This window comes from Sebastes umbrosus, chromosome 2 (genome assembly GCF_015220745.1).
Source record: "Sebastes umbrosus isolate fSebUmb1 chromosome 2, fSebUmb1.pri, whole genome shotgun sequence".
NCBI classification, from domain to species: Eukaryota; Metazoa; Chordata; class Actinopteri; order Perciformes; family Sebastidae; genus Sebastes; species Sebastes umbrosus.
In genome coordinates, this window is record NC_051270.1 from 30460331 (window position 1) to 30472975 (window position 12645).

Below are 12645 nucleotides of genomic sequence, written 5' to 3' on the forward strand. Positions count from 1 at the left end.
TTTGTGAAATTGTCATAATTAGCATATGAATTTTTGAGTTATGGCCAAAAACGTGTTTTGTGAGGTTACAGTGACCTTTGAAAACCAAAATCCAATCAGGTCATCCTTTTGTCCAAGTGGACGTTTGTGCCAAATTTGAAGAAATTCAAACCTGGCGTTCCTGAGATATGTGCAAAGATGTGTTCAGATGTGTTGAAAAGAATGGGACGCACGCAGACAGATGGACAGATGGACGGATGGACGGACGGACAACCCGAAAACACGGGTTTTCGCCGGCGCGAAGGCAGAAAAACACTTGATTATTGGAAAAGAAATCCTCATCAAAGCTGAAAACGAGGCTGCTTTTCTTGGCTCTTGAAAAGTTGACATTTTGGAGACACATGGTTTTCACACAACAGTGACGATTATATTATAGAAATTTTGATATGGCAAAATAGATATGCATAGAGATATATGCACATATTTCTGTTTAGGACCAAAACAAACACACATATAGGATTATACATTTATGTAAGGTTGAAGTTTAATATATGTATTGTCACAATAACCAATAGGCCAACTGCACAGGACACACCTTGAAGATGAAAAAGATAGCTAAAGTAAAATAAACTATAAACTGTTGACTCACTTATTGTAAGTCCTTGTGGACAAAAGTGTCTGCCACATGGATTTTATGTAAATGTGTATATCACATGTATATTTTACAAAATGTGACTTCTATAAGGCCTGCAATGCATGCTGGGTTAGCCTAGACCTCCATCAAGCAGTGAAATCATTCACTACTTATGTAGAGGACTATATAGCAAAATCAATGAAGACTTTTGGCCACTATTCAAGTCATGCCTTTTATCCAGCATGGTGCTAGTTACAGTAGCTGTCAGTCGGTGTATAGGCTACATTACATTGTGGTATATTTTTAGTTCAGTACATAGGGTACAATATTTCTCACCAGACGTCTGGACAACACAACAAAATAACAAACACACAATATAGTGGACCATATAGTGAATAGTGAGCAATATCGGATGGTGATACCTGCCTCTGCAATACAAACCTTAAAAAAAACTACAACATTTAGTTTTTGGGGTTTTTTTTTTTAGGCTGAACTAATCAGATGCACCATTATTTTGTAATCTGCAAACCCCCTTTGGTTCTGGGCCCAGTGTGAAGCAAATGATGATAAAGTGGCAAAGTGATGATTATGTGCTAGAATTCAGAGCTGAATGTGTCGGTATTTTTTAGTAATCTCCCAGAAGGGATTTCATATTACCACTTATTTTTTTTAAATAATCAAAAGTATTTCTCATTCAGAGCCAGCGATGGAATTTATTTACCCCCTTGTATAAATGAATATACACCGTATAGTAAAACCATTAGATCAGTTCACAGCTGCTGTAGGAATCACACACATGGTCAGTGATTAAGCCCAGACTGCAGAAGTCAAAACACTAATACAACTTCCCACGTTAGCAGCACTTCCTTTCCTTCAATATCTTCCCTTTATTTTCCTGCTCACTGCTTTCCATTGCTCTCAGAACCACACATCCATCTATATGCAGAAGCTCACACACAAAAACACTAACAAGTTTATGTACATGTTTTATCGCTTCCTCATCATATTCTTTTGTTTCCCAACATACAGCACATGCACCTGTGTCTTCCTGTAATGATTTAACAGCGTAGGAATGCACAGATGACATTACAAAATGTTGAATAGAACGTGTAATATGAATATCCGATCATCCATTATTTCTACCTGGACTCATTATTCTGCATTGCTTTGATACTGTAGACAAAGAGGGGTAAAAACATCCTCCCCCTATCCAAATATAAATTAATCTAACGTGTTAATGTAATTGCAGTTCATCCGTTTAGAGAAATATCTGCAACCGTGTGTATTCTGGCTCTGTCCACATGTCTTATCCATGGTGACCAAGCCCACAGGCAGCCAGGCAGAAGACTTTAGTTGAGTCACTGGCATGGCTGAGGGAAACTAGGCCACTGTGGATCGGTTTGTCCCAGAACATCCTCGCTTTCTCTGTATTTCTCTCTCTCTCTCTCTCTTTCTCTCTCTCTGTCTGTCTGGTGGAACGCACTACAGAGGAAAGACCAACCTCCTGGAACAGAAACTACAATATCCTGTAAAGAACATACTATGTTTTTAATGTGAAACATTACATTCAACTAAATGATCTTATTTTATTCATCTAATACCTCCCAGCGTTTTTTCTTGTTATTCAATGTGTGTCAGATGTAAAGTCATGAGATGAACAACGTGCCTCCTTTCACTTTCAATGACAATTCTGCGACTGTGTGCACATGACGGGACAGAATAACTGGCTACAGTAAAGGAGTATACATTTTTTATAGATTCATCTTCATTTATTCTCCTTTAATGTTTGTAATCTTTCTTACTGTAAAAAAACAAATAACATCTGTAATTGTTTTTAGTGGTCTGCTTACTTTTGAATGGAATGGGATTTAAGCTAGGGCTGTTGTCAATTTGTCTGTTTTCTTTATGATTAATAGATTCATAATTTCGTCTATATAATGTCAGAAAATAGTGGAAAATGGCCATCATAATTTACCAGAGTATATTCAATTCAATTCAATTTTCAATTTCAATTTATTTTTATATAGCATCAAATCATAACAGACGTTATCTCAAGACGCTTTATATATAGAGCAGGTCTTAGACCGTACTCTATAGTTTAGAGACCAAACAGTTTAACTTGTTTACAATTATATAAACCAAAGTGTGGCAGCGAAATGCTCATATTTTGAGAGGCAGGGAACATAACGTTTATCTATTTTCCTTGAAAGAACGAGTTTAACAATGAATCAATTGCCAAAATTGTTGACTTATTTCCAGTCAATCAATTGTTCAAGTAGTTCCTTTCACCCCCACTTTGAGCTGCATTTCATTTTTCATTTGAAATTACTGATTCATTTTTAACCTATTTAACTATAGGCACATATGTATGTTAAAGAGGACCTATTATGTTTTCGTGCTTTTTCTCTTTCCTTTAGTGTGTTATACAGTTTTTTGTGCACGTAAAAGTTCTGCAAAGTTATAAAACCCCAAGTCCACGGTAAAGGGAGTTATTCTCCCCCACAGAAACACCGCTTCTGAACTGCCTGAAACACCTCGCTTTAAGTCCTGCCTTTTCTTCCGTAACGCAGTGATGTCACCAAGTAACACGTTTGCATATAACGGCTAGTCTGGCATGCTCTCAAACAAAGATAGTTGGCGCGTAGCTGGAGCGGAGTCTGAAGAGTTTGGGTCGGTTTTTGACCAATCCCAAGAGAGTGGGCCAGCAGACCAATCAGAGCAGACTGGGTAGAGTAGAAACCCAAAATACAGGTATGCACCTAAAATTACCATAATAGGTCCTCTTTAAAAATAGGTCCTCTTTAACACTTTTTTTTTTTTTTTTTAAATCAGAGTTTGCAAAGTGCTTTATATAAAAAGATCAGATCACATAAACCGCTGCTGATGAGGAGGACAACCCTGCGGAGCAATTTAACAAAAAAATAGAATCTTTCACAGGGAAAAACATCCTGGGCACCATGACAAAGAGCAGATAGAAAAATGTGCAATAATAATAATACATAATATCATCAAGCCATGACCCCAAATCCCTAAAGGTAACTTAACACTGAGGTACATGAACCCACTGGGGTCCCAGTATGTGGACCTCAGTGGGTACATGAGTCCACTATGTAGATAGTAAGGCTATTGTTAATTTATATACCTATAGCTATCTAAAGCCCATAAGGAAATCTCCACCAAGCCTAAACAGAGACACAGACCAACAATCTGCAGCCTGCGGCTTCATATCATGTCACAAGACTGACACCCTGTCACGCTATGTAAACCCAAACATACAATCTGTCATGACATCACATCTCAAATGCACCTATCAGGTGACAATATGGCCTGCAATGTAAAAAACTGAACGGCTTTATGTCCCCAATCTCCACATTTATGTTCCACTTTTCCTTTGAGGTGCACGAGACAATCATTACGGCTGCGATACGATTTCCAGAATTATTTACATCTCTCCAAATTAATATTGCACTGAGGAAAGTGAATTTTGTTCCTGGTGTGTTACCTCAAGAAGCTCTGGTATGTTAACTAGCGGCAAGTCAAGGTAAGGTAATGATTTGAGTAATATTAGTTTGCAATGCTATATGCTGGCTATATACATGCTGCTGTCACTTTTTGTAGCTACTGTAGAACACACCCATAGAAAGAATACACAATGATGAGAGAAACACAGCGAGCCGAAGTAAGTATTATAAGCTACCGATCACACGCTGTCCCAAATACAGCCATCTCTAATCAGTCACGCATAAAAGTGCACACACATACACATTGTTTTTCGTGCAGTGCTTCCAGAGTACGCCCTGACCTTTATTCTGTCTGCAGTGACATCGCTCCTACCTCACCAGATAGTGCGGAAATTCAAGCATACGGGAATGCACACACACACACACACACACACACACACACACACACACACACACACACACACACACACACACACACACACACACACACACACACACACACACACACACACACACACCACACACACACACACACACACACACACACACACACACACACACACACACACACACACACACACACACACACACACACACACAGAGGGAAGACACCGTGTAACTCACAGGAGACTGAACTTGTCCTGGAATTCAGTCCCAAACGCCCTTGAATGACGTCCGTGGTTTAAAAATACAGAGTTTGCAGAAAATGGATAGGTTACTTCATCCTTGGTGACCTGTCCCTGTTTCTCACTGGTGTTCCACACCTTGCAAGCATCGCCTCAGATATCACACAAAAAGCCATCAGATGTGAACTGCTTCTGTAGTGCAGTCACTCTGTCGACATCAAACCTTGTCAATCTCTGTCTGTACAGCTCAACAAAGGAAAAATTAAGATATTTAAGCCTACACATGAACACACAGATAAACCTGAGTACAGCATACGACATGTTATTCTGCTCCTACAGAGAAAGTCTGTATGGTGTGCTTATAGTTTCCACTAAAATAAAATGTGTATTTATATTATGTATATGTGTGTGACATCAGAGTACATGCTGCATTCCCTGCCTGGGCCTGCGTGCATACCCTGTGTCCATAGTGGCGCGAGTGTGTATGTGATCTGTGCGTCACTGTGCCAAGGAGAGTAACTGAGGCCTGGCAGTGGAGCAGCTCCTGCCGACAGGCCAAGTGACGAGGGTAAGAGACTGTGCTCGGAGCCCTCACACGCTGGCCTACAGGGATATGTGAACAGGAGCAGGAGCAGGGGAGAGACGCACTCATTAAACACGGAGAGAAACACATACTGTTCGCTGCATCGCTGCATATAAGCTAGATGCCAAACTATGATGATGAATCTGAGGCTGGGATTTCTGTGGTTTCAATTCAAAAGACAGATGAGATTTTAATGAGATGTCCTCGAACTTTTATGCGTCTCTCGTGGCTGTATTTATCTAAATATGTCTTACTTTTCCCAAATTCCCTCTTCATCTTTTCAAATTACTTGCATGAACGTTGTAGTCGGAGTGTGTCCAATCTGACCCCGACCACTTTTATCATCTGATTTTGAGGATCCAACAGCAATATGAGCAAAATCCAACTTCTGAATCTTATCACGAGATCTCCTGAGCCTGTGTGGCGATGAAAGGCAGCCTCTGGAAACTATGCAGCAGTAAGCATACGTGGTTAAAGGGGCAATGCAACCATTTATTATTGCACTTCCATAAAGTTCGGGGACTTTTAAGAGACAGAAAAAAAAAAAAAAATGAATGGTCAAAATCAAAGCAGCAGAGGCCAAGATATCTTAGTTTTGGTCCCTAGTATTGTTCAAGTGCCAAAAACACGGCATCCTACATTTCCCATGATGCAATTGCATCTTTCATTAGACTTTCCCTGTCTCCTAAATGCAACTTCTTTCAACTCGCACACCTCTAATTTGTAACGCAGGCTTTCTGTTATTTAATTATTATTCAATTAAAGGTGCTTGCATTGGATTGGAAGCATTTCTATTGCCGCTCAACGGTTCTCAACATCGCGGTGACGACGAGCCGTGGCTCACAGCTAACGGTGCTAACAGAGATAACAGTGTTTACCTGAGGGGGAACCAAAGGGTGGGTGCTACGCTTCCGCGACGACGCCGTCGGTCGGGATGGCGTTATCAGCTGTAACTGCCATATGAGTGCAATGCGGAGCGACAGCCATGAGCTAGCCAGTGGGGCATGCTCACATGCATGAACATGCACTAACAAGCACTTGCGGCCGACCCGGCTATGTCAACAAAGCGCGGAGAAGCTCGAATTAAAACACACACAGAGGGAGAGCGACTTCATTCTCTGCTCAGGTAGACATTACTTCTCTATATTTTTAGCAAATAGTTGTTTGCTGCTATAATAATGTTCCGGATATCAAATTTAACCCCTTTGATTAAATTCAAAGTCTCAAGACCAAGTTGAAAACAATCGATGAAAGGAAAAATATCCATGATGTCCTCTGCCCTCCACAACCAGTGTGAGTAAATTAATTAAAGACAGATCCACAAGAAGCTGAGTACTTTCTCTCCAATGTTCACCTTCAAGGTATTTCTGTCCTTATCCAGATTACCCTGAAATCCTCATAAGACCTGGACAATCCTAAGCCATCCAGGGCTCTGGGGCAGCCCCTCACTAAAACCTCCTCCTCTGCCCCCAGCAGCCTCCTTCAACACCACTGTTACTGTAGGACTACGTACCGGGCTGTTTCACTTTCCCTTTTATTCTCTCCCAAATAATACCCCAACTTTACTGTACATAAACACACCAAACAATACTAATCTTTATATTTTTCTTTCACCGTGTCCCTGGCTTCATCAACTATAAAACCTAAAGCTTTTTCTCCTGCACTGTGAACCAACTGTTGATCAGGTGGTGTGTAGTCTGATTGTCTTTCCTCTCTTAGCTCTTTCCAGGTAAGGTCAAAGGCCAATAAAGCGAGAAGGACAAGCTAAAGGAGCTTGGAAAGTCTAACTGGGACACTGCCTGGTCCAGTGACACTACAGTGTGCTGTAATCTTACCGGGAACCTTTCCATTGCAGTCAGCCACTCCTCCTTCTCAGTCCAGCCAAATACATGACAACAAGACAACAAGACAAGCAACAAACTGAATAAGACGTCTGTCGGGCCTGAAAAAGAGAACATTAGCTTACAATAACTTTGTTGCCAGAGCCATACCCAACTGTACAATCTTAATTACCTCTCCAACCCTGTGGCCTAAAGAGAGGATTAGAATTAGCAATACGCCCACGGCGGCAACCCCAGCTCTATCCGCAACTCTGCGTGACTCCACCTCTACACAACAGCTTACATGTTTTTTGAAAATATCAGAAGCGGTTCTCCGGAGCTCTTCAGATGGCTGCGAGAGCATTAGATAATCACCGGACTCCCCCTCCTCTTCACCTGCTAAAACAGGAGCACTGATGTCACCGTTGCATGAGGGATCAGTGAGTGACACGAGCTGTAGCGCCGGGGTTTGGCACACAAACTACACTTGATTTAAACACACACACAGACACACACACTGAACGAGGAATGACTGCATGCCAAAACACACATTCATGGAAGTTTGTAAGCACACATACAAATAAAGCCCAGATATTCTTTGCAAAATATCCTGCTGCATTATCAAAATAAACAGATTATGGGTGGAAATTAAATGCTTAAACAAAAAAAATAGTATTGAAAAAACAAAAAGGTTCAACCATGGATAGAATAAGTCTAATAATGCCATTAAATATTATAAATGAACTTTCTCTTTGTTACTGCACCCAATCTACTCCTATTAAAATAGCTAGCACTTACTATGCAAGCAAAGAGAGGTCGGAATAGTTTACATTTTACAAGCAACTGAACATCTGTACTGAATACTATTTAAATGCCACTGAACATCCCTCTTTTACATTTTGAATAAGTGATTTCAAATTTTCTGAATTAGTGAACCCTAAACATTTTTTGTTAAAATCAAAAACTCAAAATCAAGAATTCAAACCACATGGATTCAGACAGATGGTTTTCAAAGTAAAATATTTGTATTTGCTATGCTGTAAATTCAGTGCTATTTGAATTTCAACATGAAGTATTCAGTACTTACTACATTTCGCAATTAGGTATTCAGCTGCTTGTAAGATTAAAATCTTTCCCAACGTCTTTCTGCTTCGAACCCTGACTTCTTCTTCTTTCTTTCCTATTTTAAAATGTGCACCTTTATTGCTATAAAATACAGTACAATCACACAGACGCAATGCTGATGTAAACTGAGCATTAGAAAATACGGAAGTAGAACAATTGTAATTCCATATTTAACTTCTTTGATGTTTACAAATCAACTGACAACTCAACAGCAAAGCTTCTTGGTTTTATGTATTTTAAATGTACCTCATCTTAATTATCTGTATTGCACCTACATGATCTTGCCTTACCCAGTATTTTTTTGTAAATTTTAAAATACAAACTGTATGATCTCAAACTTAACTTTTAATTAAATACTGAATAAGAGGACATGAATGCAAAAAGACAGTTGATGTGAGGACTCATGTCTTCGAGGGATTATTTTCTGGCAGAGGCTTCCAGTTTTCCTGTGATTGACAGTAAGTAGAGAGTGATGTGATGTAGCACTGATATGAAAACACTCAACGTGGATACAACAAAAACAAAAACTAATTTAAGGCTTCACGTTCATGGATTATTTGGCCCAGAGAGATTGTTTGGAAGCTATTTTTGTACAGAAATTATTGTGGCGCAAAATCTACCTAATGAAGATAGGAAAAGGGGAACTGATATTTTTAACTATGCTGACTGTATGCAGACATTAGCAGGAATAATGTGAAAGAGCAAATCAGCAAAACAAATACATAAATACATTATTTGTACTATGTATAATACAGAATATCATGTCATATAGCTACAAGCAGTTATTCTGGTTACACACAGTCAAAACAGACGGCCTGTGAGGAATGTAATCAGGCAGGTGCAAGTACAATAAATGACGCATGTACGTTTGACAGGCGTGCAGGAATGTTTAAACTATTGATTCACTCACTACTAGGAAGTCAAGTGTGTCCAATTGTCTTTTGTTGTTTCTCTTGGGCATGTCAATTATTTTTTAATGTGGCATTTACTCTAGTTTCCATTGAGACATTTCCCATTGTCCTATGTCTTATTAAATGCCAACTAGATTATAGAGCTGCTACTTCACATATCACACCCCATGCAATGACTGCCACTGGTCCAAAAAGAGAAAGAGATATCCAACATAAACTGTTGTGAAACTTTGTACAGTGGAATACTGTAGGAGTGGGAATAAGTGTTACCCTTTTCAAAACAAAAGGCTGGACTTTGAGAAGAGTAGTATCATCTATCTTCAAGTCAACTTCATAAAGTCAAAGCCATGTATAGGGTGGTAAAATCCTCCTGAATAATGATAATAAAAGGTATGTCAAAGATGGTTCTTTATAATAATCTTGACCTATAGATCTCAGTAAGGTAAAGGTGGTTTTGATATATTGAAGGCCCAAATGTTACATATACGTATATATAACTAGGACTGTTAAGTTAACGCAAATTCATGTTAACGCCACTAATTTCTTTAAAGGGCTCCTTTTAAAGCTAGAGTGAAAATACCAACCATGTCATACAAGCTTGTCGTGAAGGAGGCTAAATAATGCTCCAAATTTACAGAACATTTTGGCGAGGAAAAACTGTCATGGCCATTTTCAAAGGGGTCCCTTGACCTCTGACCTCAAGTCATGTGAATGAAAATGGTTTCTATGGGTACCCACGAGTCTCTCCTTTACAGACATGCCCACTTTATGATAATCACATGCAGTTTGGGGCAAGTCATAGTCAGGACAGCACACTGACACATTGACAGCTGTTGTTGCCGTGTTATAATTTGAGCATATTTTAAAGGTCCCATTTTGTAAAAAGTGAGATTTTCAGGTCTTTTATATTATAAAGCAGGTTTAAGTGCTATATAAATACTATTAAACTATCAAAACGCTCAATATACGTAGAAATACACACAGCCCGTATTCAGAAATTGTGCGTTTGAAACAAGCTGTTAGGATTTCTGTCCATTTGTGATGTCACAAATATACAATATTTAGACCATTACACGGTTTTAAACATAAACATTCTAAATCTGTCCCAGTTTATTTCCTGTTGCTGTGTATGTAAATGACATCAGCTGACAGGAAGTAAACATGGACCCAAACTGTTGCCTAGCAACACAATTCCGTTGCAATTCCATTGAAATGCACTAAAACGGAGCGTTTCAGACAGAGGGTGAATACAGGTATATTCAGGCAGACAGTACGAGGGAAAACAATGTGTTTTTTGAACATTACAGCATGTTAACATGTTCTAGTAGAAACACATAATACAAGTATGAACCTGAAAATGAGCAAGATATGGGCCCTTTAATGCTAAATGTATTCCCTGTGAGGGTTTCTGGACAATATTTGTCATTGTTTTGTGTTAATTGGTTTCCAATAATAAATATATACATACGTTTGCATAAATCAAGCATATTAGCCCACTCCCATGTTGATAAGAGTATCAAATACTTGACAAATCTCCCTTTAAAGTACATTTTGAACACATAAAAAAAACTGTGATTAATTGGGATAATTCGCGATTAACGATGGACAATCATGCGATTAGTCACGATTAAATATTTGAATCGATTGACAGCCCTAATACATACAGTACATTCATACATACATACATGTATACAGTTTTCCTTGAATTTCTGCAGAGAATTTTCTGATGATGATTGAGCTAAGCAATGCAGACAGGCTCACTTCCTGTGTCTGCATCTTAGCTGCAAAATGCATTTGCATGTCACAGCCTAATGGTTTTGAGTACCACAATTCTGGCACAGTTATCTCGACAATATTTTCTTTTGCATATAAAGCCTAATCTTTACAGGAGCAAAAATCAAAAAGTGACCAAGAGGGTAGGACTGACCAGACTATATTGTTAAAACGTGAGTTGGGCTTTGACCCCAAAATGTGTTCTTGCAACCACACACCTCACACTACAAGAACAATGCCCACCATCTGTGCTCTGCCCCGTAAAACATTGTAAGGGATATATCAACTGAGGGTACAGTATATCTTCAGAGCAAAAGGCCGGACGCACACTCCAGAGAGTTTTGCGTCATAGCTGTGTCCATTAAAACAAGGAAGGAGACAAGCACTGCTGGCTTAATGCGGTGTTCAGCAGGTGAATGAGTGTCTTGCGTGTTTACTACAGCCAATAAGCTGCAGGCCTGTTCACTTAAATCCAGTGAGGCTCTTGTCTGCTCAGCGCTTCTTTAGTGAAAATTAAGTCAAAGCCTCAGGAGCATTTTGATTCTAAAATAGTTTCAGATCAGCTGCCAAACGTTGCAGTGAAATACCCATCAGGTTTATAATTTCATACTAAATCTACCAATTTTTAGTGCTTTGTAAATCTTGCCCCAGGAAGGCTCGACATACTGTACTGTACACAACCTTGCTTCAGTTTATTCTGGCTGCAAGTACAGTGGTGTGACGGAGCGTGAAAATGGCCAAAGTACTCCAGTAACCAGATGCTGTTAACATGACTGTTAGCATTGTTAACACGGTGTGTTCTGCACGGTCGCAGCAGTCCACAATCGCCACATAAGGCTCTCCTCCAGGGGAGATTAAAAACTTGCCTATGGACACTGACACTGTGACACTATGCAAGAGAGATGACTCTCAGATGAACTCTTCATTTGGAGGAACAATGATGGTGTGTTCTGTACATGGTGCACTTTTCAAAACCACTTCTAAGGGTGGGATTAAGCCCTCGAGAGATCTTAGTATAGAGGGGATGCACATGACATCTCTGTGGTATCTGAAGGGTGCCTTCACATGAAAAAAAACAGCCAAAATACTGAACTCGAGGCTTCAGATCAGCAATCCACAAACCAATTGGTGACGTAACGGTGACTACGTCTACTTCTTATATACAGTCTATGATTATTTAGTCTACTTCTGGAGAGTGTCCAAATAAAGAAGGCTATACAGTATGCCGGGAAATTCAATTTCTGGCCAAATTTGAAAGCCAACGTCAAAAATTCTGGTATGTTGTGCGGATCATTTCTGATTCAGATGGACTTTACTTCAAGATATTCATTTGTTTTCGGCCGGGATTGGAGCTCTCCCCATTTCTTGTAGCTATAGAAGATTTTTGATGGGCGCTGTATCACATGAAAAAGTTATATAAAAAGTTACAAGTGAGAAATTTACAGCCAAAACTAACAGATACAAAGACTCTTTAATACCCTCCGCCAACTCTCAACTGACACATTTGAAATACACATCGGTAGCATGACACCACGACCCTCACAGATGTTCACAGTTTACAAAGGCCAGTCCAGGAGGAGCTTAAAAGGCCACCAGTGGACCTGGGCCCACTCACATCTACATTCCTGTGAGCTTCTGAAAGAGAACAGAGAGCGCTGCTACAGAGTAAACACTTGTAGCGCCTCGTTTTGGAAGAATACCATTTCCATAATCTCATGAAACTATCACATGCT

The 12645-nt window shown here is 39.6% G+C and overlaps 1 protein-coding gene across 4 annotated transcripts in view; it reads right to left on the reverse strand.

The window, feature by feature from the left end:
• pde8a (phosphodiesterase 8A) overlaps positions 1–12645 on the reverse strand; it is a 52122-nt gene that overhangs the window by 32540 nt on the left and 6937 nt on the right. The window contains exons 1-2 of one of the 4 annotated variants that reach the window (XM_037795372.1): positions 7408–7604; positions 7119–7151 (exon numbers count right to left, since the gene is read on the reverse strand). The exons of 1 other annotated variant lie outside the window; for it this stretch is intronic. In XM_037795372.1, the coding sequence (XP_037651300.1) occupies positions 7119–7151; positions 7408–7467 (93 nt within the window). In that variant the 5' untranslated portion in view covers positions 7468–7604. Of the gene's footprint in view, positions 1–7118; positions 7605–12645 lie in introns of those variants that run through there. 2 more of the 4 variants (XM_037795366.1, XM_037795356.1) reach the window with 2 other exon arrangements.